The 23,269-nt window shown below is 57.9% G+C and overlaps 1 protein-coding gene across 2 annotated transcripts in view; it reads right to left on the reverse strand.

The window, feature by feature from the left end:
- Window positions 1-6,596: 6,596 nt before the first annotated feature.
- Window positions 6,597-23,269, reverse strand: part of CXXC5 (CXXC finger protein 5) — a 34,281-nt gene continuing 17,608 nt past the window's right edge. For both annotated transcript variants that reach the window (XM_004280295.3, XM_033406657.2), the window contains exons 2-3: window positions 9,194-10,272; window positions 6,597-7,650 (exon numbers count right to left, since the gene is read on the reverse strand). In XM_004280295.3, coding sequence (XP_004280343.1) covers window positions 7,606-7,650; window positions 9,194-10,111 — 963 coding nt within the window. In that variant the 5' untranslated portion in view covers window positions 10,112-10,272 and the 3' untranslated portion in view covers window positions 6,597-7,605. The remainder of the gene's footprint in view (window positions 7,651-9,193; window positions 10,273-23,269) is intronic.

The raw sequence follows: 23,269 nt of genomic DNA on the forward strand, positions 1-23,269 counted from the left end.
GGGCGTCTATATTATCCCCCCTCAGACCATCAGAGCCCTTGCACCCCCCAGCCTCTAGCCCTCAGCCGCCAGCTGCACCCCAAATGCAGTTTGCAGTTTTGACAGCAGATGTCTCTCCTATTATGATTTATCAAAATGCTTAAGGTAAATAATGCACACATATTTATAGGGAAGGAGAGGCGCGGTAGAAGGTGGGAGGGACTGAAGGGGTCAGGGGGGTTTGAAGCACCCTTGCCCCTGTCCCCAGCCCTCCCCACTCAGGCCCAAGGCTTGACCCCAGCCAGGCCCTGGGGAAAGCGGGCTGGGGTGACATCAAGCCTACCCAGCCGCCCACCCAAGCCTGGCCCCCAGGTCAGGGAGTGGGTGGACCTGCCTTGCTGGGCCCCCGCCAGGCCTGGGAGGCGGCCACCTGGGGGAAGTGGCTGAGCCAGCCTCACACCTCGGACTTGTTTCCATGGCTTCGCTGCTGTCTGGACTCCTGAGGGCTCCGTCGCCTTATCAACGGCGGCGGGCACTGCCCTTGCCCTCACCCTCGCAGTCACTCCCCCCGGACCCCAGCAGCTGCCTGTGGATCCCCCTGGGGCAGAGCCAACTCAGCCACAGGCGGTGCCCCTTCCTGGGCTGGCCTCAGAGCTGGGTGAGCAGCTGGGAGGGTGGTGGGAAGATGCCAGTGAGGTGCCGGTGAGGTGGAGGGGTGGAGGCCTTTGTAGATTCAGGCTGCACCCACTTTGGGCCCCCCAAATACCCAAATCCTGTCATTTTAGGGGAGGGGGCAGTGATCCTGGGCTACCTTCTCATCCCCCACCCTCACTCCACACTATGCTCTTTGTTTCCAAACCTTCTTGGGCTTAAGAACATTTGGTTAAAGAACTTTCCTGGGTTTTCTGATTTGAAAAGCAATATGTATTTACTGCAAAAATAAAAGTAAAGAAAAACAATAGTCAAAAAGTGCAGAAAAGTTTAAGTAAGTAATGCTTGACCCTAATCCTGCATCCGGGCAGGATCACAGGCATGTAGGGTGGGGGGTTTGGTTTCTTCCAGCCAAAGCCTGAAGCATGACCAGGTGTTTAAGGGCCAGCTTCTGAAACCAGAGGAACTTGGCTTTGTGACCTTATGTACGTTTCTCTACCTCTACCTCTCTGAACCTCAACTTTCTGATCTAGAAAATGGGATAACTGATCATCGCCCTCCTCACGGGGTTGTGGTGAGGATTAAGTGAGCTAGTGAGCGCAATGGACTAGCCCAATGCCTGGCATACAGGTAACAAGCTCTACCTCTTGTGAGGCGGTGATATCATCAACACCTCTAACCAAGGGCAGAGATGCAGAAAATGCAGCTTCCAGGGGGCTGGGGAAAGGGGGCTCTTTCTAGTAAGTTTACCCTTACCTGTGGACAGCACTCCAATTAGAGTTGGAAACACACGAGAGGAAAAAAATTGCCCAGAAGGAGATAATGTGTTTATTCAGCCCACAGAGGTTTTCTGGTGCCAGTGCTGTCCTCACTGAGCTGCAGACTGCAGCCCTGAAGTCAGGCGATGTCAGCCAGGGTGATCAGCAGTGATGGGGGTGGCACGGGGACACTAGACCTGTCCTGCAGGGGTTAAGAAAGCTCCTGAGGAGGTAGCACCTGAAAGGGGAGGAAGGCATCAGTCAGGAGGGAGAAGGCTGCAGGAAACAGACCTGCATCTGGACGGCGGCTGGGGTAGCTGGCCACCAGAGCCCCCAGCCCAAGCTCCACCCCCAGCCCAGGCCTGAAGCCCTGGAGGACCTGGCTCTCCTCCCCTGGGCCCACCCCATCTTCACGCCCTGCTGCCTGGAATCTGAGGCAGCCCTTGTTCTCTGGCAGGAGGGGAATTTAATGCCGCTGAGGGATGGCAGGTCGACAGGCGAAGAGAGATGAAAGTGTCCACTCTGGCAGCCGGGTCGGTGGCCTCGGGGGACCCTCCCATACCCCCTCTATCTTCCACAGCCATTCTCCACTCAGTGTGGCAGGAACAGCCCTCAAGGGGCCCTCAGGAGAGATGTGGACCTCTCGGGACAGGACTCCCTGCGGGGCTGTGTGAGCTTGGGGGGCAGCTGGGCCTCTCTGTGCTAATTACCTGCCTGCAGGGCGCCTAGGCCAAGGTCTGTATTGTTAACATGCTGGTGGCTGCCTGTCCTTCCCCCGCCTTGGCTGTCGTCAGCAGTGCCTGTCAGCACAGGGTCGCGGGTGGGCAGTGGGGAGCCAGGGCTGGGTGCACAATGACCTCCATCCATCCATCTCCAGTACCTGGGAGGGAATGGGAGCTGGCGCTGCAATCAGGTCAGGCCTAAGCGGCCTTGAATGCAGCAGAGCCATGTGGCCATCACCACCTCCTTCTTTGTGACAGCACAGAGCTGGGCTGAGTCTGGGAATAGAGGCTGGGGCCCCAAGCCAGAATCTGCCCCCTGGGGCAGCAGCCCCATGTCCTTAGTGGAGGTGCCGTGGGTTTTGGCACTGTGAGGTGACTTTGTTGCTCTGCAAAGCACCATGCCAAGTGCCCCACCCTACGGTCCCTGGTTATGTTGCCCTTTTTTCCTGGGAACAGAGGCAAGGGCATTTGGCCAAGGTCATCCACAAGGGCACACACACACACACACACACATGCAGAACGTGGCTTTGACACATGGTGACCAAGGAGAGGGGAGGACTAATGTGTCTAGACTCAGACTCCCAGGCTCTGCCCTCTTTCCTGTCCATGGAGGCAACTGGTCCTCCCAAAGCAGCCTGGTGCAGGGGTCTGACAGCCAGGAGCCCGAGTTCTAATCAGTTCCCCTTACCATCTTGCTCTGTGACTTGGGCATGTCCCCTACTCTCTCTGGGCTTCAGTTTCTCATCTGTAAAATAGATAATAATCCCTAAACTGATGACTTCCTGGAATCAAAGAAGCAAATTTATTTAACAAATTGAAACCATGCCAGGCTGAAGACAGCCTCCAACTAGCCTTGGGTCAAGGAGAAGTACCCATACAGACAGCCTAGTTCCTGGCCCACAATCACCCAGTACACTACAGGAGCTGTCCTTCTTCCTTCTTCCTGCACAACACGATGACAGTAAGCTCATAGCATAGGGCCAGAGGCCCAGTCTGGTGTGCTGAGTCAGGTTCAGGGCATGAAACAGGGGCCCCAGTTCGAGTGGGGGATAAGGGCAGCAAGGGACTAGGTCAGGCCAAACCCTGCTGCTTTGGGGGGGAGGGGGCGCCTGGCAGGCGCTGGGCAGGCCGGGGTGGGGAGAGGCCTTTGGCGGCCACAGAGAACAAAGAAGCTGGGGTTGCCAGGATATTCTGCGGAGCTGAAGCCGGCGGTGGTGGGGCTGAGAGAGGGGCCGTGGTGGCCGTGGGAACCATGCCTGCTGCCCCCATGCCAGCTCCCCCACCCAGACTGGGCCTCAGGGCCAGGCTGGGGGTAAGAGGGGCTGCCAGGGCCCTCATTCTGTCCCCAGAGTTGCATGGCTGTCAGGGCAGAGACCCAGGAAATGCTGTAGACAAAGACCACGGTGCATAATGTCAGCATCACTGAGGGGATCACAGGTGCACATTGACACACAATGTCATAAGCACACACCCAGGCAGTGTCACAAGGTCACAGCATGATCACAAGCCAGCATCACACACTCACATAGAACCCCTGATATCAGTCCCAGGGCCACACCCATGATGGTCACATAGGCACAACATCATAAACCACAGAGGACCACTGGTGTCTTGTCACGGGGTCATGCATGCCATACAGCATCAGTGTTACACACCCAGTGTCACACATTCAGCTGTACAACCTGGCATCCTACTGGGTCTGTTGCAGGATTGAACAATGTCACAGGATTATACATGCAATGTCACAGAACACCCCAAAGCGTGGGGCTGCTGACATCACATACTAACCCATGGCCACACGAGGTCTCACATCAGTCTACCACACACTGTCACCGACCCATTTTCAAAATGTCAGTCAGTGTCACACATAGACACGCCGCCGCACAAGGCCTCACGTGGTTGTCAGGGCCTCGAAGCCCCCCACACAGAGGCACACAAAGCTACATGGAGGCTGGGTTTGTCTCCAACTCCACAGCCCCGGATGCACTCACTCCCAGCCTCTCCAGCCACCCACTGCCACCCAAGCCGGGTTATGGGGTGCTTGAGGTGAAGACACCCAGGTCACCAGGAGGTCAGGCTCCCAACTGTAGCATAGGGGAGCTGTGCTACAGCTTCCCAGGGAGGGGAATTGGACATTCAGCTCCACAGGGGAGCCCGCCTCTAAGTACTTCTCTGTCAGACGGGAGAGCAGCAGGGGTGAGCCCGACACAGAAAGACACAGAGGTGAGAGATCCAGGGAGATAGTGAGGTAGAGACACAAGAGACACACAGAGACTGAGATACATGGAAAGGTGACGAAACACAGAAGAGAGAGTCGTCGAGGACCAGCAGGGACGGTCAAGACAGAGCACCAGATAGAAGCAGGCAGAGACAGGGAATTCCCTGGCGCTCCAGTGGTTAGGGCTCAGCGCTTTCACTGCTGAGGCCTGGGATTGATCCCTGGTCGGGGAACTAAGATCCCCACAAGCTGCGCAGTGCAGCCAAAAATAAATTAATTAAAAAGAAGAAGAAGAAAGAAACAGTAAGAGACAGACATGCCAGAGCAGGGCCCGGCCCAGGGCTAGGGCAGCAGCTAGGCCACTCTGTGGCGAGATGGGGTGGCTGGGGCTTCAGGGAGGATGCACACCCTGGGCGGAAGGTGGGAGACATCTTGGTGAGACTTTGGTGAATAATAGTTTTAAAATAGCAGCGCCAGCTGCCATTGACTGAGTGCTTCCAGTGAACCAGGCCCTTCCCTAGAGTGATCTCATTTCATCATCAGGCAACTTTACAGGGGAGAGAATATCACTGTCCCCATTTCCCAGATGAGGTAACTGAGGTCTCATCATGTGTCCAACCTCAGTTATCACCACCCCTACCTGGGCCTCCTCCAGACAGAGGGGCTGGCCTACCCTTTCCACAAAGCACAGCACAAGAGGCCAAAGCTGGAAGAGATGAGGGGCCTCAAGCTCAGGGCTTCTCTGTGTTGGGGGGGCTGAGCCCAGGAGCCATGGCCGGGCTGTGGGTTGGCACACTAAAGGGTACAGGCTGACTTGAGTCACAGCATCCCCCCCTCGGGGCTGGCACCGGAGCCGTCCACCCCACACCTGTAGGCATGCCAATGAGGGCTGGCCCAGGCCATCTGCGGCCTGTGTGCTGCCAGCAGCCAGGTGGGGGCAGGCAGGGGCCTCCTGCCCAGGTGCCCCCTGCTGGCCAGGCTTCCCACCCCAACTCCTCCAAGGAGGACCCTCCCTGCCCCTAAGAGGTTCTGGAGTTTGCCTTGTGCTGGCAGGGGCGAGGGTGCCCCAGGCTGCAACACCTCCCCCTACTCCCCGCTGGACCGCCCCCCCCCCACCTTTGGCAGAGCTGCCCAGAGAGATCACAGGCAGCCACATGAAAGGGAATTTTTCCCAGGCAGAGATGAAGTTGAAAGCTGCCTCCCACCACCCCCGCCTGCCCCTGCTGTGCCAGGCCAGGCTGCTGAGCTCCTGGTGCTCAAAGGGAGCTTGTGACACCTGGGAAGGGGTTGGGGGTCAGAACCCTCACCCAACATGGCTGCTTTCTTTCCTCCCAGGAACAATGGCAGAGACATTTCCCCCACCTGACCGCCCACTCAGCTTTAGAAGTTGCCCCTTCGTCATCCCGAAAGCCCTCACCCACCTGAAGCCAGGCCCCAACATGGTCAGGAAGTCCTTCCTCAAGTCTAGCTTCATCTCAGCCAGGCTCAGAGCAGCTGGGTGGGGAGAACGCCTCCTGCTCAAGTGGATGAGAGGCCGCATCCTGCATACATCCAGCCTCTGTGATGTCCAGGGCTGGGGCGTGCAGCTACCACCCCTTCCTGCTCAGGTTGCCCTGGCCTAGACCACGCGGCTGTGTGGTGACTTCCCCAGACATGTTGTCTTGGAGGTCCCAGACGACCTTGTGCCAACAATCTTTCGGCGGGGGTGGGGTGTGTGTGTGTGGATGCCAAGAGCCAAAGCCAGGGACACGTCCAGGCCTGAAGGGGGGTACGTGGGGATGACTGTGTGTGTGCGTGTGCCAGGCGTAGCCAAGTCCCCAAGAACTTGGGCTAAAACTGATCCCTGGGGATTCACCTTACTAGATCCCTGCAAGGAAGAACAAATAAGAACCTGAACAGGCAGCTCAGTGCCCACCCCCACCCAGTACTGCTGGCTACTTTGCACTGATCGGACCTGATGCATTGAGGTGAACAGAGAAGGTGGCCCCAGGTAAGTGAAGGTCCCTGGAGGTCCAGATCCCGAGGTAGGGTGTACCATCAGGCAGGTGAGGTGCTCCAGTACCGGCCACTTCCAGATGAAGAGCATTTCCATCCCGTCAGCCAGGGCTGCCCCCCTTCTGGATCCAGACGGCCTCACTTCCCAAGAGATCCGCACCCTAAATGTCCCTGGGCCATCCGTCCTCCTTCCTAAGGTAGTCCCAGACACCCCTGCCCAGCAACAGCCCCCAAGCCAGGCCCCAAAACCGGACAGCAAGAAGCCAGTGGTGCTTCGTGACACAAACATGCATTCGTTTTATTCACAAAACAGCCTGGTTTCCTAAAACAATACAAACAGCATGTTCATCAGCAGGAAGCTGGCCATGGGCAAGGGGGCCCAGGCCACCGGGGGCCCCTGGGCACCCACCCCCACCGGCAGGGCCCACGCAAAGAAGCCCTTTCTTCTGTTGCCATCAGTGAGGCCAGAAAAAAAAGGGCTCATTTTCTCTAAGGGAAGTAGCCAGGATCAGAAATATCGAGACATGAGCTTCCCAGATCTCAATGGATAAACGAACAGAACTTTTGTTTTTGCAAAATCATCACTGTTAGGGTTGGGGGGGGTCCCATTCTGGGGACCGTGGGTACAGCGAGGCTGGCCTGGGCCCGGGGGGTGGGTGGGCTGCTCCCTCCCGCTCTGTGAGCTCCTTGCGGCAGCTCCGCACGCGTGGATGGATACAGAGGGGCTTCGACACGGCGCCATCAACATTCTCTTTATAAACGTGAGTGGATTCTCCAGGCAAACTATGCACTATTTCATGGTCGGAAAGAATCAAAGGAAGTTTAAATGAGGGTGGAGTTAAACTGTGCTAAATTACAGTAGTGCTTATTAGTAACTAGATTTCAAAAGGTTACAGAAAATTTACATTCTCTACACAAAAACTGCATCTCCTGCACAGACAACATCGACATCGACACAGGAAGGAAACTGATTGTCCATTCTTTGCCCAGGAAGTCTCGGTACTTTACAGATTCGTCTTTACCTCTTTTTGTTGTTGTTGTTGTTGTTCTTCCGAAAAAGCAGTTAATTTTTTTTTCTTTTCTTTTTCTTTTTATACTAGGGACGTGGAGATGTTAAAACGACAACAAAAAATATATATATAAAAACAGGAATGAAATCTGTGAGAGAATATTTTTGGTTCTAAAGACGGGTGCATCCATTTGTCTTCGCCCGAATCCCTTGCTGGAGACCACACGAGCAGTGACATTGCACGGAGAGGGCAGCTTTGGGTTCCTGCCGCCGTCACTGAAACCACCGGAAGGCGGCTCCCGTCGGAAGCATCACCTTCTGGCGGGGGCGGGAGACAAAAACAAGGAGAGAGTTCAGTCAGGGTCCGGCGGGGCCTGGTGCAAAGACGTTCCCCTGTGGATGGCCTCATGGCGGAGGAATGGGCATGGAGTAAAAGCAGCCACCCCTTGGAGTTCCTGCCATCCTGGCCAGGCCAGAGAAGCCTGACCCGCTGGACCACCGGAGAGCCTGGAGCACCGTGAGGCCTCCTGAGCCGCTGTGCCCAGGAACCCTCCTTCCAGACAGCAAGCCCCCTTTCCCTGGTCCAAAGGCTACAAGCGGCAGGTGGCCATGATGCATCTGGGAGCTGTGTTCACGTTTCTGTCGAATGAGTGTGTATGCGTGTGCACTGGATGCATACAAGGATGTGTGCCTTGAGCTATGCTACAGTGTGTAGTGTGTTTGGAGCTGTGCTGAGAAGGATGGATGCTTGCTGTGTTTATTAAAAGGCTGCATCTATAATAAGACTGTGTACAGGGCAGGGTGTGTGTGTGTGTGTGTGTGTATCTGTCTGTCTCTACATGAGAGGAGAGCGGGTGCTTTTGTGAGCATACAGGTGTGTTTTCTGGGCAGGAGAACAGATATGAGGTTTGGGGCTAGGGTGAGTTGGGGGGGATAGCCATGGCTGGGATGCCATTATTGTTTTCCAACCATTCTGGACATTTGCGTCAAGCCCACTCGTGGAGGGGCGGGGACAGGGCAGGGACAGCAGGCTGAAAAGATGCTTTTGTACCCAGGCCTGGCACCACAGCTAGGCTCTCATGGCTGGGGGCATGGGGACAGGCCCTGCCATGAGGGTGGAGAGAAAGCAGCATGGGAACCCTTCTGCTTTCTCAAAGCCAATCCCATAGTGGACAGGCTTTACCCACATCCCAGGCTCAAGCCACCCTGTAACCCCAAGCCCATAGGAACCCTGGCCATCAACTATGCAGCCAGACTGAACTTGGGGCCGCCGGGCACCCCAAATAGGTCAGCTAGGTACCTAGCGCTAGGGTCTTCCAGGCCTCAGAGCACAGCAGTCAGCACTGGAGCTGCTGTATCCTTGGGTGGCCTTGGGGGAAAGGCTGGGCTCTGAAGGGGCAAATGAAGGACTTATCCCTCAAAGCCAGAGGGTCTACAGGACAGAACCCCTCACATGGAGCAGGGGAGAGTCCCAGAATCTTAGGTCACAGACTGGAAGCTTTACGACATGTCTGAAAGTCAGAGACTTAAGACCTGTGTGGGAATCTCAATACCTGACCCAGAACTCCAGGAGGGGTTCAGAATCCCGGGGCCTGGCGGGATTCTGCTAGGTCCCTGACTGGAATTACATACTTGCCTAGGTTGCAGACTACAACCTAAGGGCATCTCGGGATGTGGCTCTGACTCTTGGGGCAGTGAACTGCCGTCTCGGAGCCTGGCCTAGGACCCCAGAGCCCATGGACAGGCCGGGCATCCCCCAGACACTTGCCCAGGCAGGAAAGGTGGGGATGGGGGGCGGGGGTGGGTTTGGACTGCCAGACAGACCCAAGAGCCCACACACCTCCCTCTAAGGCGCCGTTACCTCCAGAGCAGCGGAAGGCTTCTTTTTGAGTTCCTCACATTTTCTGAATTTGCAAATCTGATGGCCAGTCTTTCGGTTCCTACAACTGCTGCACTGCTCGCAGTTGATGCGCCGCCGGCAGGGCGCACACATGCCGCAGCGTTTCCGCTTCTTCTTGCCCGAACTGATGGCGGAGGCCAGCTCTCCCTGCATGGGGTACTCGGCCAGGCCGGCCATGTGCAGCGCGCTCTCAGCCAGGAACACGCCCGCCGGGGTCATGATGAAGAGGCCCGGGTTGATGGGAAAGGCGCCCAGGTAGGGGAAGTCGGACTGGCCATTGAGGGCTTCGGCGCCCGCCACGGCCTCCATGTCGGGCAGGCCAGCGCCCGCCTCGCTCATCAGCGGTAGGTGCTCCTGCACCACGCGCTTCAGCATCTCCGTGGACTGCGCGAACTGCTGCAGCGTCAGCTGTCCCTCGGCTGCCAGCTCCGTGGCCCGCTCTGCCTTGCTCAGCAGGCTGGCCACAGCACCACTTTTGTGCTTTGAGGTAGGGTTGCTTTTGTCCACAGCCATGGCCGCTGCCAGGTCGTGCCCATTGGCCAACAGGGAGGCAGCGGCTGCGGCCGCGGCAGCCTTTTCGGCAGACTCCCCGCCCATCATGCTGCCACCACCACTGCCACCGCTGCCCCCAAAGGAAGAGTAGTGGGAGAGAGGGCGGGAGCGGCGCAGGCTCTTGTTGAGGGGTTCACTGATGATGCCGCTCTTGTTCCGGCGCTCAGGGGGTGGTGCGTCATCCGCCACCGAGGCTGGCGCAGCCGCCGCCGCCGCTGCACTCTTGTCTGCCACTCCCGCCTTTGGGCCGCTGCCACTGCTGCCATTGGCGTTGCTGCTGCTGCTGCTACCGCCGGTGTCCTGGGGGCCGCTGCCGAGGCTCGACATGGTGGGGCCGAGGCCCAGACCCCACTGGTGGGGGAACCTGCCAACTGCGGGGAGTCCACAGATGAGCACCGGAGTCCTGCTGCCCACGACAGAGATGCCTGGTGGGCTCTGCTGCTCAGCGCAGGCACATGGTCAGGCGTCCACGTGCAAGTGTCTTCACTCTGTCGGCACAAGAGGATACAGGGTCAGGGCCTCCTCCACCACCAGCTGTATCGCCACTGTAACCACCACAGCCGGGCTAGGCATTCATTAAGTGCCAGCCAGTTAGGAATTTCTAATTTGTACTACCTCAGTTAAGACTCACGAGAAACCCACAAGTAGTGGCTAGTAATATCATGTTTCACAGGTGAGGAAGACGAGGTTTGGGAGAAGAACTGACTAGCCCATGGATAGATACACAGCCACCAAGTGGCACGGTGGAGGCTCAGCTGGGTCCCCCTCTGCCCTGCCAGGGTCTGGGAAGACCCGATGGAGGCAGGCAGTCCTTCCTGTGCTGGGGGTAGGAGGGAGTGGGAGAACTTTATTAACCTCAGAGGTTACCCTCTGCTTCCTCATCTTTCACTGACCCAACTATGGAGAAGAGGGGTGGGCACAATCTCTGAACAGCTTGGAGACGCAGACCAAAAGGTATGGGAAGCCGCCCATGGACGCTCATTAGAGATTCCTAATACACATTAATTATCTCAAGGCCCTGGCAAGTTCTGCAGGTAAAGAAAACTGACTTTGTTTAACAGAGTTTGCCAAAGAGAGCGCAGAACCCTTATTTCAAGGAGCATGTACCCTCCTGCTAGAGGGCAGGCAGCAGTGTACCAGAGGACAAGCCTTCTCCCGCAAGAGCAGGGGGGTGGGGGGCTTGTGCACACATCGACACACACTTCCCCCTCTCTCTCTAACCTTGGGACCCTTGTCTCTACTCAGGCCTCACTGCTATGTGCCAGCCTGGCTCCCAGATGGGTCTGGATGGAGGTCCCAGTGAGAGCAGAGAGGACTGTGGGCCCGAGGGACCTCTGGCTGCTGCCAAGCTGGGACAGAGAGTAGGTGTGACCCTCTAGGGAATGGAGCCTGTTCTTCAGCCACGTCCACGTGTCTGAGGTGCCCCTTCCCAGGACAGAGCCTGTTCTGCTCAGGCCCCAAGACTAAGGCATGTGAGCAGCCAGGCTCCTTGGCCAGGAGCTCTAGAAGGAACTGTTCCAGATGGAGCCGAGTGGTAGTTTCCTCATCAGCCCTGGCTCTCTAGCGTCTGCCTGCCACAGCCCAGCAACCCCCAGGAGAGGGGTGGGAGGACGGGGCCCAGCCCCGAGCAGCTGGCTACTCAAGGGGGAGGCGCACATCTGGCTGGGCCTGTCCGGCCCTGGGCTTAGGGGCGGCACACACTGCATCTTTGTCCCCAGGCAACCCCACCATCCCCCAGTCACAGGACTCAGCCTGGCCCGGGAGGTCATCTAGTCCAACACTGTACACTTACAGAAGGGGAAATCGAGGCCCCGAGCAGGCAGGGCCCCTGGCCCAGGACTGCTAAGGAGTGGCCACGAGGAGGAGTGAGTGCAGGCGAGGGAAAAGCTCTGTCTCCAGGGTGAGGTGAACGGCAGGCATCAGCAGCCAGCCAGCCACTCCCTGCCTCTCCCCAGCAGGCACGGGCCCACCTAAGCTCCTTCCTAGTGAAGGCGGATGGGTGGTGAGGAAGAGCTGGGCCAGCTGGCAGATTCCACCAGGACAAACCCAGGAGGGTCAGGCAGGGTGTCCAGGCTGGGCTGGGGGTGTCACAGAGGTCAGATCGTAGTAAGAAGAAGGGGGTCACACATGCCCTAGGATTGCTGTGCTCCCTTCTACCTCCTAAGGCCCAAGCCCAGGTTGGCTGTTGGGCCCCTGTCCTCAGAGATCAGTACTCCTCCAGGCATCAGTGACCCTGGCTAGGTGTTGGGGACAAGGGCCAGTGAGATCAGGGCCAGAGACTGTCATGCCAAGTCACCTAGCCCTTGCCCATCGAGCTCAGCTGCTCTGCCCTGGACCATAGCCCCAGGAGCCCCAGACACAGGCTGAGGGGAGAAGACAGAAGAAGGCAGACGCCCGCGGGCTGGAGATGTGGGGAGGGAAGCAGTCTGCGCCCTAGCCCCTCTGTGTGTCCCCCGCCTCTGCGGCCTGCTGGCTGGTGGCAGAAATCGATAGCTGCATTAACGCTGCTCTTGCTCTACTCCCTCCCTCCTCCCAGCTCCAGGATCTGGCTTTGCGTGTGGGGCGGGCAGGTCAATTAGAAGTCAGCTCCCTCTGACACAGACTGCTTTCAGGGCTGGCACTCTGGCTAAGTCTCTCTGCTTCTGTCTCCATCCCGAGTCTCTCTTGGTGGGGACCTAATCTCATGTTCTGTTCATCTCTGGCCTCCTCTTTGAATCTCTCTGATCTTTCATTTTTCTGTCCTTCCTCAGGGACAATTCCCCCAAGCCCCCCCCCACTCCCCCACCCCCACCCAGGTCCTGGGACATGCTGACTTCGGGCCCAGAGGATGTGATATGTCATTGAACAGGTGCTGCAGGCAGAACACTGGTTTGTCAGCCTCAGAAAGTGAAGGTGGGGGGTACACGAGGGGGCTGGCACACAGGGCAACTCAAACCCCAGAGTGGACAGATACCAACGTCTAGTCCCCAAAGCCTGGTCCCCAACCAAGCCTGTTCCAGATCTGTCCCTGTACCCGGCTCATCTCCTTCAGACCCTGGGAAAAGCTGATGCCCTGGTCCCAGTGGACCACTGACCACAGGGCTCACGTGCCCTACTCATGGAAGGGGAGGACATAAGAGAAGACCTTCTCCCAGGCCCCGGCCTCTACTGCAGGGCACACAGCAACCCCCTCCCAGGCCAGGAAGGGCCTGGCAGTGCCCAGGCGGCAGGGGAGGAGCTGGGGCTGCGTTGAAGCGGAGCGGGAATGAGCGGGAGGGAAAGCTGGCGGGCAGGCGGGCGGCGGCGGGCGCATCCATCATCGGCCCTGCCAGGAACGCATCCAGCCCCCAAAAAGAAATACTGCGCCTGAGGAGGGACAACAAAGGGCTCCGTTTCATCAGTAATGCGGAGCCAGCGCCCCGCCGCCCCGCCAGCCGCGGTCAGCCCACAAAGGACCCCTTTGTCCATGCAGGAGCCGGGCCGGCCGGGAGCTGGGACCAGGGGCTGACGGGCGGGGACAGAGCCCAGGGGGCGGGGGTGAGGGGGGGAACCCAGGCATAGAGCGCTGGGGGGCAGAGGGGGACATGGGGCCAGAAGAATAGAGACAGGTGGTGGGGACAGAGGATCACGAGACAAGAGAACTCGAGGGGTGGGTCAGACAAAGGGACTGAGAGAGGACAGGGCAAAGGGTCAAGATTAGAGGACAGAGCATCATAGGGAACACAGACTGAGGCAACTGGGCTCACAGACGCAGGGTGCCTGGCCCAGCTCAGAGACTAGAGGATCTAAGAGACATGGAAACAGAGCCCTGAGGAGACAGTCCCAGATGCAAGGACCTGGGGACCAAGAGAAGGCAGGTGGACATGCCTACAGGAGAGGCAGGCAGAGGCAGAGGTCAGGGGAGGCCAGATGAGACCCAGCTTGTCTCGAGCCCCAGCCCACTCTGGCCCAAAACCTGGGAGGAGAAAGGAAGGAGGGCTGGGGGTCAGTGGGTTCCTGGTCTCAGGGCCAGGCTGTGGGCCCCACCTCCTATGGGCTGGAGCTCACTTGGCTGAGCTGGGAAGTGAGGGACAGTCAAAGCTGGGCCCCCTCTCCTGACAGTGGAGCCACCTCTGCTTCTACCCCCAGGCCCTGGCCAGCCCCAAAAGACACGGGACACCGTCCCTCCCTAACCAGCTCTCACCAAGCGACTCTCAGGCTCCCTTAACTAACCGACCCTATCCGTTAGCATTTATTGAGCACCTACTGTGTCCCAGGCCCCACACTCTCATGCTTTACATGTCTTCTCTCCCTCCTTGACTCCTCCCCAGTACTCAGGGAAAAAGGAACTATTAACCAAGTTCAGAGATGAGGAAACTGAGGCTCAGGGAGGTTCAAGCTGTCAGGCCAAGGTCAAACAGCCGGTGCCCAGTAGGGCTAGAACTTGAACCCAGAGCCCAAGTGTTAGTCACCCTGCTCTGTGACTGCCTTTGTTCTGCCAGGGAAAGGTGACCCAGCTACCCCGAGGCTGCCCCCACCCCCCCAGAGTTGTTACCATGCCTGTCACCTTTACATGGTCGGGTGGATAAGCTGTTACAGACCCCAGGGGAGTGTTCCCACCTGGGGGGCTTGGAGATACTCAAGCAGGAACCCGGAATGCTGGGCCAGTGACATCATAATGCAAGCTGGCAATGAGGTCACCAGAGGTGGTGGCAGAGCTCTCACTCCACCCTCAGTGCCAGGGGAGCCAGGATTCATCCCCAGCAGGGCTCTGTCCTGAGCCCTTCAGGCCACACAGCAATGGGGGAGGGGGGCAGGACAGGCGGGCACTATGGGGTGGGATGGTGCTGTCTGCACGGAGACATGTACACAGGTGGCCACAGTGAGATGTTCTAGATGTTCAGTTGCACACAGCCTGCACTACCTACCCGATAGCGGCCCCATGCCCTGTGGTCCTGGGGAGACAGTGCAGGATACAGACCGGCACTGCTCTGGAGGGGTACACAGGAGCTGGGCTGATGGTCACATGAACTGATGTGAAAAGAGAGAGCAGGAAGGGGACTGAGTGGGGCAAGGGGACCTTTCTGGAGGAAAGGGCTGCTTAGCCTGTGAGTTAAGGATAAGGAGAGGTTACCAAAGTAGACACGAACCTGAAAGTGTTCCTAAGAAATGGGGAAGTGGGTGCGAGGTGTGGCTATGAGGTTGGCAGGGTCCCAACGGGGTGGGGCTTGAGGTCAAGGACAGGATTTTTTTTCTTTTCTTTTGCGGTACGCGGGCCTCTCACTGTTGTGGCCTCTCCCGTTGCGGAGCACAGGCTCCGGATGTGCAGGCTCAGCGGCCATGGCTCACGGGCCCAGCTGCTCCGCGGCATGCGGGATCTTCCAGGACCGGGGCACGAACCCGTGTCCCCTGCATCGGCAGGCGGACTCTCAACCACTGTGCCATCAGGGAAGCCCAAGGGCAGGATTTTTTTTAACAGATTTGCTGAGGTACAGTTTTTACTTACTATAAAATGCACCCATTTCTAAGTGTACAATTCAATGTTTTTTAGTAAATTTACACAGTTGTGCAACTATCACCAATACCAAGGGCAGAGTTTGCACAAGGCACCATCCCTCCCCTACTCCTCTGCTGGCTGGAATAGCCTCCCAGCCGTCCTGCCTGCTGAAGGAAGGCTTCCTGGAAGAGGTGGCATTTCATCAGGGCCTTCAGGACCCCAGGCACTGGCCCAGCAGAGCCTGCCGTCATCTAGGTAGGCCCAGGTTGCAGACTCACACACCCTGGCTCATCGCACCCTTCCCCACACTTCCATGCCCACTCCTGACATCCCTGCTACACCCCTTCACGCCCCCTCCAGCCACCTTGATGGGCTGGTGTCCTTGGTCTCCAATGGAGGCAAGATGGACAGACTGACTGATGGTGGGCAGGCCAGTGGTGGCAGGGAGGGCAGACCACAGGCTACGGTGGTTGAACTGAGCTGAGCAATTGGGTGTGTGTGTGTGGGGTTTCCATCTCTGATTTCCATGATTCAGCCTGGGGAGTTTCCAGAGGGAAAAAAAAGCCCTACTCAGGCCCAGGGAGACACACATGGGGACACTGGTCTTGGAGGCCAGGAGAAATGCAGGCCCCGCTGGAGAGCACAGGGCACGTATCCAGCTATGGATGGACACACACATACAAGGACACATTGACCACTGTTAGCACCCAGCAGATGGCCTGGGGTGGGACACGCCCTCAATACCACTAGGCCCTCCCTAAGACTAACACCCCAAGACCAACTGCCAAGGACAGAATGGGGGTGAGGGCTGCAATCCTATTTCCCTGACTCCATACCCCCTGGCCTTTTATGCCCCTATTCTCAAGGCAGGCTCAACCCCCTTGCCTGAGAACTGAAACATGCTGCTGAGAAAACCCAGGAGTATAGGGGGCTCTGTTCGCCCTTACAGAGCTCCCAAAAGGAGCTGGATGAGGGGATCAACCCATTTCATGGACAAAAAACACTGAGGTCCCGGGCAGGAGGTATTCCCTGACGTGGGGCTCTGGGGAACGAGACAAGGGTCCTGGGACACCACTGATAAAGACAAGGCCTGCCTCAACAGGTACCTCCTTTGGGCCAGGTTCCTTCTCTGGAAGAGTCAAAGGACCTGGAGGGCCCTCCTTGCTGTGTGACCGTGGCATATGGCCTCTGAGCCAGTTTCCCCATCTGTAACATGGCATCATGAGGATAAGAGCTTTGTGTATGGAGACCTTCCTATGTGCCAGACAATGGACATGGCTTGTCTCATCGACTCCTCATACCCACCTGCTGAAGGAAGTACTATGATTGCCCCATTTAGAACAGGCAGTTTGATAAGCAATTATGATCTGGAGAAAATGATGGCCTCCCTGTTTGGGAGCTCCTGGATCTTAGACTAAGGTTTCCTAAAGTGGAGATGTCTGAGCTGACACTAGCCTGGGATCAGAGCCCACACACTTACTTAGGACCTCCCTCCCAGTGGGCCTCACCACAGGACAAGCCAGGGAAAGCCAGCTCAGAGACATGTGGGCCAAGGAATTGGTGGGGACAGGGCACATATCCACAGGACTGGCCAGGGGACTGAGTCTGCAGGCCCAGGTTTGTGGCTCCATCCTGTCCCTTCCTGTTGACTTTGACACGCTGCCCCACACTGAGCCTCAGTTTCCATCTGTAAAATGGAGAAGAATGGTTCTTGCTCCTCACCCCAAACTGCAGGAGCCATGAGCCCAGAAGGGCCCATGTGGAAGGAGGTGGAGAGATACAGAAAAAAGTCTCCGGAGAGTGAACACCCCCCTGCCCCCATCCCAGAGGCCAGAACTGGCTCTTGATGTGATTTTCAGATGGGGAAACTGAGGCCTGGAGAGAAGGGTTTTGAGCAGGCCAGAGGGTTGGGACCAAGCCGCAGATGATGTGAGGGTTACTGGGGTGAGCATTCAGACCCCTCCCTCTCCTATCTTCCCAGAGGACACGATAACAGCAGACCCTAATAATGAGCACTCACTCTCTGCCAGGTATTGTGCTAAGCATTTCACGTGCATTTTCTCACTGAATTCTCTCTGAAAATTGCTAACTAGTATTAGCCCCATTTACAGATGAGGCTCACCTGCCTAAGGTCACAACAAGGTCAATAAACGGCAGAGCCAGGATTTGAAACCAAGACTCCAGGCCTGGCTCTCCAACACCGGCCAAAGGCTCTGAGGCACGTTTTGGCTGGAGGGTGAGGTCCAGTTCAGCTCTCAGCCTAGGGGAACCCTCTAGGTTTCTCAAGGGTCCTGGCGGGGTGGTTCTCAGGCTCCGGGCAAAACACGTCGGGATGCTGTTGCAGAGAAGTCTGCAGCTGTACCCTAGGGCCCAGGAAGACAGGGGAAGGGGCTGCGGGTGGGCCGGACGGGCCAGGCTGGGCCAGAGCTCCGGGCATTCCGGCGGCCTCCGCAGGAAGCAGAATGGGACGGAAACCGGCTCCTGCTCCTCCCCCAGAATCCTGCGGGCAGCCCAGCCGGCCTGCACAGAGGCCCTCTTTGTGCCGGCCCCAACCCGCCACCCGCGGCTGGCCCAGGGTTTTGAGTTTCCTGGGGGGTGGGGGCCCCCACCACTGCTAAACCTCCAGCTACCTCCCCCTCTCAGGGGCGGTCACAGCAGTCTGCAGCTGGAGGAGGAAGTGAGTGACGGCCAGGGCTACCCCAGAGACCCCGGGGGGCCTTTAGTCTGTCCACATCTCATTCCCCCAACACTTACACACCCTAATTGGGGGCTGGAGATGGGCAGAGGGACCCAGAGACAGAGCCTGAGAGACTCCCCTGAGCCCGCTCTCCCAGCCAGTGCCACCAAGCCCATCCTGACCCACCCAGAACCCTCCCATTCCACTCCATCTCAGTGCTCTTGCGCCCAAGATGGTGGACCTCCATGGAGGCCGGCCAGGTGGGTAGGGTGGCCCTTCTGTCAACCACCATTTCCTACTTTCCAGGGGCTCCCTGGACACAAAGGGTGCGTCAGAGGGGAAGCCTCAAGCTCACTTCAGCATCTCAGGGGACAAAAGCTCCTTGGGTGTTGTAACTGCTCAAGGAACACTGGGCCCCAAGGAGCACACTTGGATTGGAGTGTGTATGGTGAAAGCAGCCCTAGGGACAAGTATATCTGTGTGTGTCCACCTGGGAGGTGTGTCAGAAACCTGTGCACGCTACATGCACAAGAGTGTGTGCGTGTGTGTGCAGTCTCAGCTGTCACTCTGTGGGTTTCAGCGCTGATGTACACATCAGTGTACATCAGTGCTGATGTACACATCGGGCTTAGATACCAGTGGAGGTGGAGGTCTTTGTGTGACTCCCCTGTGTGTACGAGTGGAATGTGGCTATCTGCATCTGTGGACGTACGCGTATGACCGAGGGTGCTTGTGTCCAAGTAGAGTGGTTTACGTGGTGGCTGGATGTTTGTGGGTTCTTCTGGCCTGTGAGCGTGTTCGCGCGCGTGTAGGCGTGCATGCGCTCATTGTGAGTTGTCTCAGGGCCTCTGAAGGGTTCTAGGATGTGAGTCTGGGGCCCACCTGGCGTGGGGATGGTGCAGACAGGAACTGACGCCAGGTGCTGGGGCCCCTGTGGAAACAGGAAGTTGCCCACAGGTACGCCTGGGCTGTGGTGGAGGCTGGGCTCTGCCCAGGTTCAGTTTGTCCCCCTGAAAAACCAACCCAGGGTTCCACTGGCCAAGAACCTGTCCCAGCCCCGAGGGAGGCACCTGCCTTGTCTGCCGTTCAAGACCCGACAGCTCTGCCCAGCATCTGCCTGGCCTGAGCGTGGAAAAAACTGGAAAACAAAAGCCCCCAGACCGCAGGCCCTCCCTGCAGAGGCATGGGGGAGGCAGGCAAGAGGCGGGAGGATGAGGAGGAGGGAGGGAGGTGGCGCTGCAGCCCCGGAACACAAAAATAATGAGGCGAGAGGGGCCATGGGGCCGAGCCGGCTGGTTCCGGAGTCGCTATCTGACCTTGACAGATGCCACAGCTGGGCGCCTGGAGAGGAGCCGCCGCCACAGTGCTGCCTGCCGAACAGCCTCCCCAACCCGCCACCTCCCCCAGGCTGGGCCAACGGAGGTTCAGGCAGGCCCCAGCCACAGGCAGCCGCCCCACCAGGTGGGAGCAGGGAGACCTCAGGGTGCAACCCAGTCAGGCAGGGGGGTGGGGTGGGGGTATGGAGGCAAGAGAGTGGGGGCAGGGCCGCTGCAGGGCACGGGAGGCGGCAACTGGGGTCTCCTGGGGGCACCCTGGCCCTCAGGTGCGGCTATGTGTGTGAGAGACACACAGAGCATGCTACTGTGCTTGTATAGCTATGAGGCTGAGGGTGTGTGTGCAAGAGAAGCCAAGTGTGAGTGTGGGTGTGACGGAGACGAAGCTCGTACTTGGGTGCACGTGTTCTTGGGGACACTGATCACTCCCCTGTGCCCTTCCAGAGCCACAGCTGTGCTGGTGGGAGCGAGCCACGCTGGGGCCGGGGGTGGCAGGGTGTGAAGAAAGCCACAGGCGCCCCGCACCAGCAAGTTCTGTCACTTGCAGATGGAGGAGAGGTGGCCCTGTGGCCTGCCCGGGCCTCCCCTTTCTCACACCATGGTGGTGCTCCCGGGCACAGTGATGGGCTCGGGCTTGGACACCACCACTCTGGGGACACCAGTGAGGGGCTTTGGGTATGAGCTGCTAGAGGGGATGCTGGGCTGGAGGCGGATTAGCAATTCTGAGCACTGGCTGCATAATTAAAAAATCATTACGGCAGGCGGGCGGGCAGAGCCGAGTGTGAGCTCGCGCTCAGAGAGGGTGGGGACACTGCCATGGCGCTCCCCCTCCCACCGCTTCCCTGAGGAAAAATCCCACCTGCTAATATAATTATGGAAAAACACAAGCACAGAAATTCAGTTTCAGCAAACGACGTGCGTTGAGTGCCCAGGGCCTGCCTGGCCCTCAGCACAGTGAGTAGGTTGGTCACCAGTGCCCAAGGCTCCTGGCAGGCCCTTCCGGGTCCATACTCCAGACCCCCACCTCCACCCCGTCAGCAGCCCCCAAGAGGGCGGGCGGGGGACATGTAAAGCCCAGCTCCTCAAATTACAAATTCAAGAGAAAACTGGCCTGTCCTGATAGTGGACAGATGGGGAAACTGAGGCTAAGGAATCTGTATAAGCTTATTGTATTTGTGGCAACGCTGAGAGGAAGAGTCGGGTCCCGCTTCACCAATGCAACAGCTCAGGAACTCAACCCCATCCCCATCCCCATCCCTTCCCCAGTATCCCTCCAGCTTCCCTATCTCATCAGTCATCCCCCAGCCCCTTCCACTCCCGCTGGGATGCACAGATCTCTCCCGAGACTGAACGGGACTGTTCAAGCCAGGTGACCCAGCACCTCCCAGCGCCTACCCACGCCGGGACCCCCAGCCTCCTAGTTCAGGGACAGGGAGGGGGACGACGGGGAGCCCCAGCCTCCTAGTTCAGGGACAGGGTGCCCTGGGCTCGTCTGCGTTAAGCTAGGCCAGCAGGGCTGGCTCCCGCCACAGGAAAGGCAGCCAGGTCTGGGGCACAGGCCCCAGGATGGCAGGAACAGCAGCCATAACCTCCGGCCTGGAGCGGGCGGCGGGCGGCGTGGGGAGGGGAGCCGGCCCTAATTAGTCGGCCAGGGACCCGGGCGGGCGCCGGGGCGGCAGACGCAGAAGCAGAAGCCGGAGCCGCGCAGGCACGTCCGCGGCCGGGAGGCGGCGGGGAGCCGGGAGGCCGCGGCGCCCTGGGACGCAGTGGGACAGGCGGCCTGGAAGGCCCGGGCGGAGGAGATTCCGCACCGAACAGGCCTGGCTTCCCTCATTCCTCGGTGCCACCAGGCGCAGCAATTAGAGGCTTTCAAAGTTTGTTCTTAATTGGTTTCATTTTTGCCTCATAAATGATTCATGGCCCTGGAGGTCTGGGAGGCAGAGAGAGTGGCAGGGGAAATTTGGGGAGGCTTCCTCTGGGAGCCAGGCCCCCTACCTGAGGCTGGAGAGGGGGCTGCAGCCTTAGCCCAGTTGATGATAGGGCCTGGGGAAGCCTTGGGCAGGTGGGATCCTCCAGCAAAAATAAAAACCCAGGCCCTCTCCTTGGGGCACTGACTAATTAGGAACTGCAACTTCTCTGTAGATCAGAGCTCTGCATCCAGGCCCAGAGCCACCGCAGCTGCTGGGGCCCTGGGAGGGTGAATAATAATGTAATGATAACAAAATAACAGTGTCAATAGTCATAATAAAGATGGTGAACACTTAAGAAGGAGTTCTCACAACGTTTTGGACACGAAGCTAAGAACATCTTTTTTAACCACCCATCCTACACCCCCCAAGCACTACCAGGAAGAGGTACCAGGAGCCCCATTTTACAGATAAAGAAACTGAGGCTTGGAGCGATTAAGGTCTCAGGAGCCTGGGGCTCAAGGCTGGACACTGGGAACACTGCCTGCCAGGTGAGTTAGGAGCTGCAGGTCCCCAGGAAGCCTGCAGAAGATCCCACACCCATCTGGGCCAGGTTAGCTCTGCCCCTCACAAGGCTGAGCAATGTCCTCACAGGGCGTCAATTGGCCCAGCTGTCAAATAGGAAAGCAGGAGCCCTACGACCCCCACCCAGTGCTAACTCTGTGCTGGGCATGTGATCAGAGAGATGTCATGGATCCCACCCTCAGGAAGCTCCCAGTCTATGGACACACACAGAGAAGGGTTTAATAAGAGCCTGTGCAGAGAACTCCGAGTGCTTAGCCAGTCACCTGCTGGGAGCTTCTTGGAGGTAAGGTGGGCAGAGGAAGTTTCTCCCCTTTAAGCCCATACCCAGCCCACTCAGGATGCTCAGGGAATGGGTGTGGTCCATTTAAACCCTAGGCTAGAGGTCAGACCTTGAAGAAACCCAGAACTACAGACTACATCAGAGGGCTATGGGATGCAAAATGCCCAGCTCAGCCTGCCCACGACAGTCACTTTTATTCTGAACAACTATGAGAGGTGAGGCCTACACAATTAACTGCAGGGCCCACTTGGTCCCTGGGGACATCCTGGAGGTAAGGAAATGCACTAAACAAATGCAAGAGTAGATGCTGTATGGACTCCCCCTAGAGGCCCCTGGGCTCTGGGCCGCTAGCTGCTGGCTCTTGGGTGCTTCACAAATATCACCTCCTCGTGTGTCCTCCAGCTCCAGTCCCAGCCACATGCACCAGATTCCCCTCCAAAATCTTGGCCTTCTCAGGCTCTGGCACCTGCACAGTTCCATTGGCTCCCTGCTCTCCCACCCATCCGGCCTCACCAGGCAGTGAAATAGTCTGGTGCCAAAGTCAGATGCTTCAAGTGGTTATACCTCCCCGTGCCTCACCACAGCCCTCTGCGTGGCATATATGATCACACCTGTTTCCCAGATGAAGAAAATGAGGCTCTGAGCAGCTAAGGCACTTACTCAAGGCCACACAGCTTAGGGGAACCCAGACCCAAACATCTTGAAAGCCCATGTGCCTCACCTTGCTGGCCTCCTACAGGTCATATCCCTAACCTGTCCCAGGCCTGGCCACCTCCTGCCCCAGCCCCAGCCTATCCTCAGTAGACAAAGACTGTAACAGAGTCCACATTCCTCCGGACACTAGAACCTGGTCAGGCTGTTGTGGTCCAGGGCCCTGCAGGGGGTCCAGGAGGCAGTAGGGTTCCCTACATAACCCAGGGAGCCCCAGGGTATGGGGCCTCCTGCCTCAGCCCAGCTGGGTCATCCTAAGGATTGGGTGGGGTGGTGGGAGAAGTCCCCATATGCACATACAGGGTACCACAAATGTCTGAGGAAGGGGAAGGAGGCAGCACAATGATGCCAGGGAGGAAGGGGTTGGCCATGTTCTCTGGCCCTCTCTTTGGGGTACAGTCAACTTTAAGGCTCCTATCACACACATTTGGGAGGGGGCTGCCTGTGGAAGTGTTCATCCCTTGGGAAGAAGCCTAACTTTTATACACCCACTACATCCTGCTGGAGAATATAGCTGAATGCCTTGTCACACCCTC

This window comes from Orcinus orca, chromosome 3, assembly GCF_937001465.1.
Source record: "Orcinus orca chromosome 3, mOrcOrc1.1, whole genome shotgun sequence".
Classification (NCBI taxonomy): Eukaryota; Metazoa; Chordata; class Mammalia; order Artiodactyla; family Delphinidae; genus Orcinus; species Orcinus orca.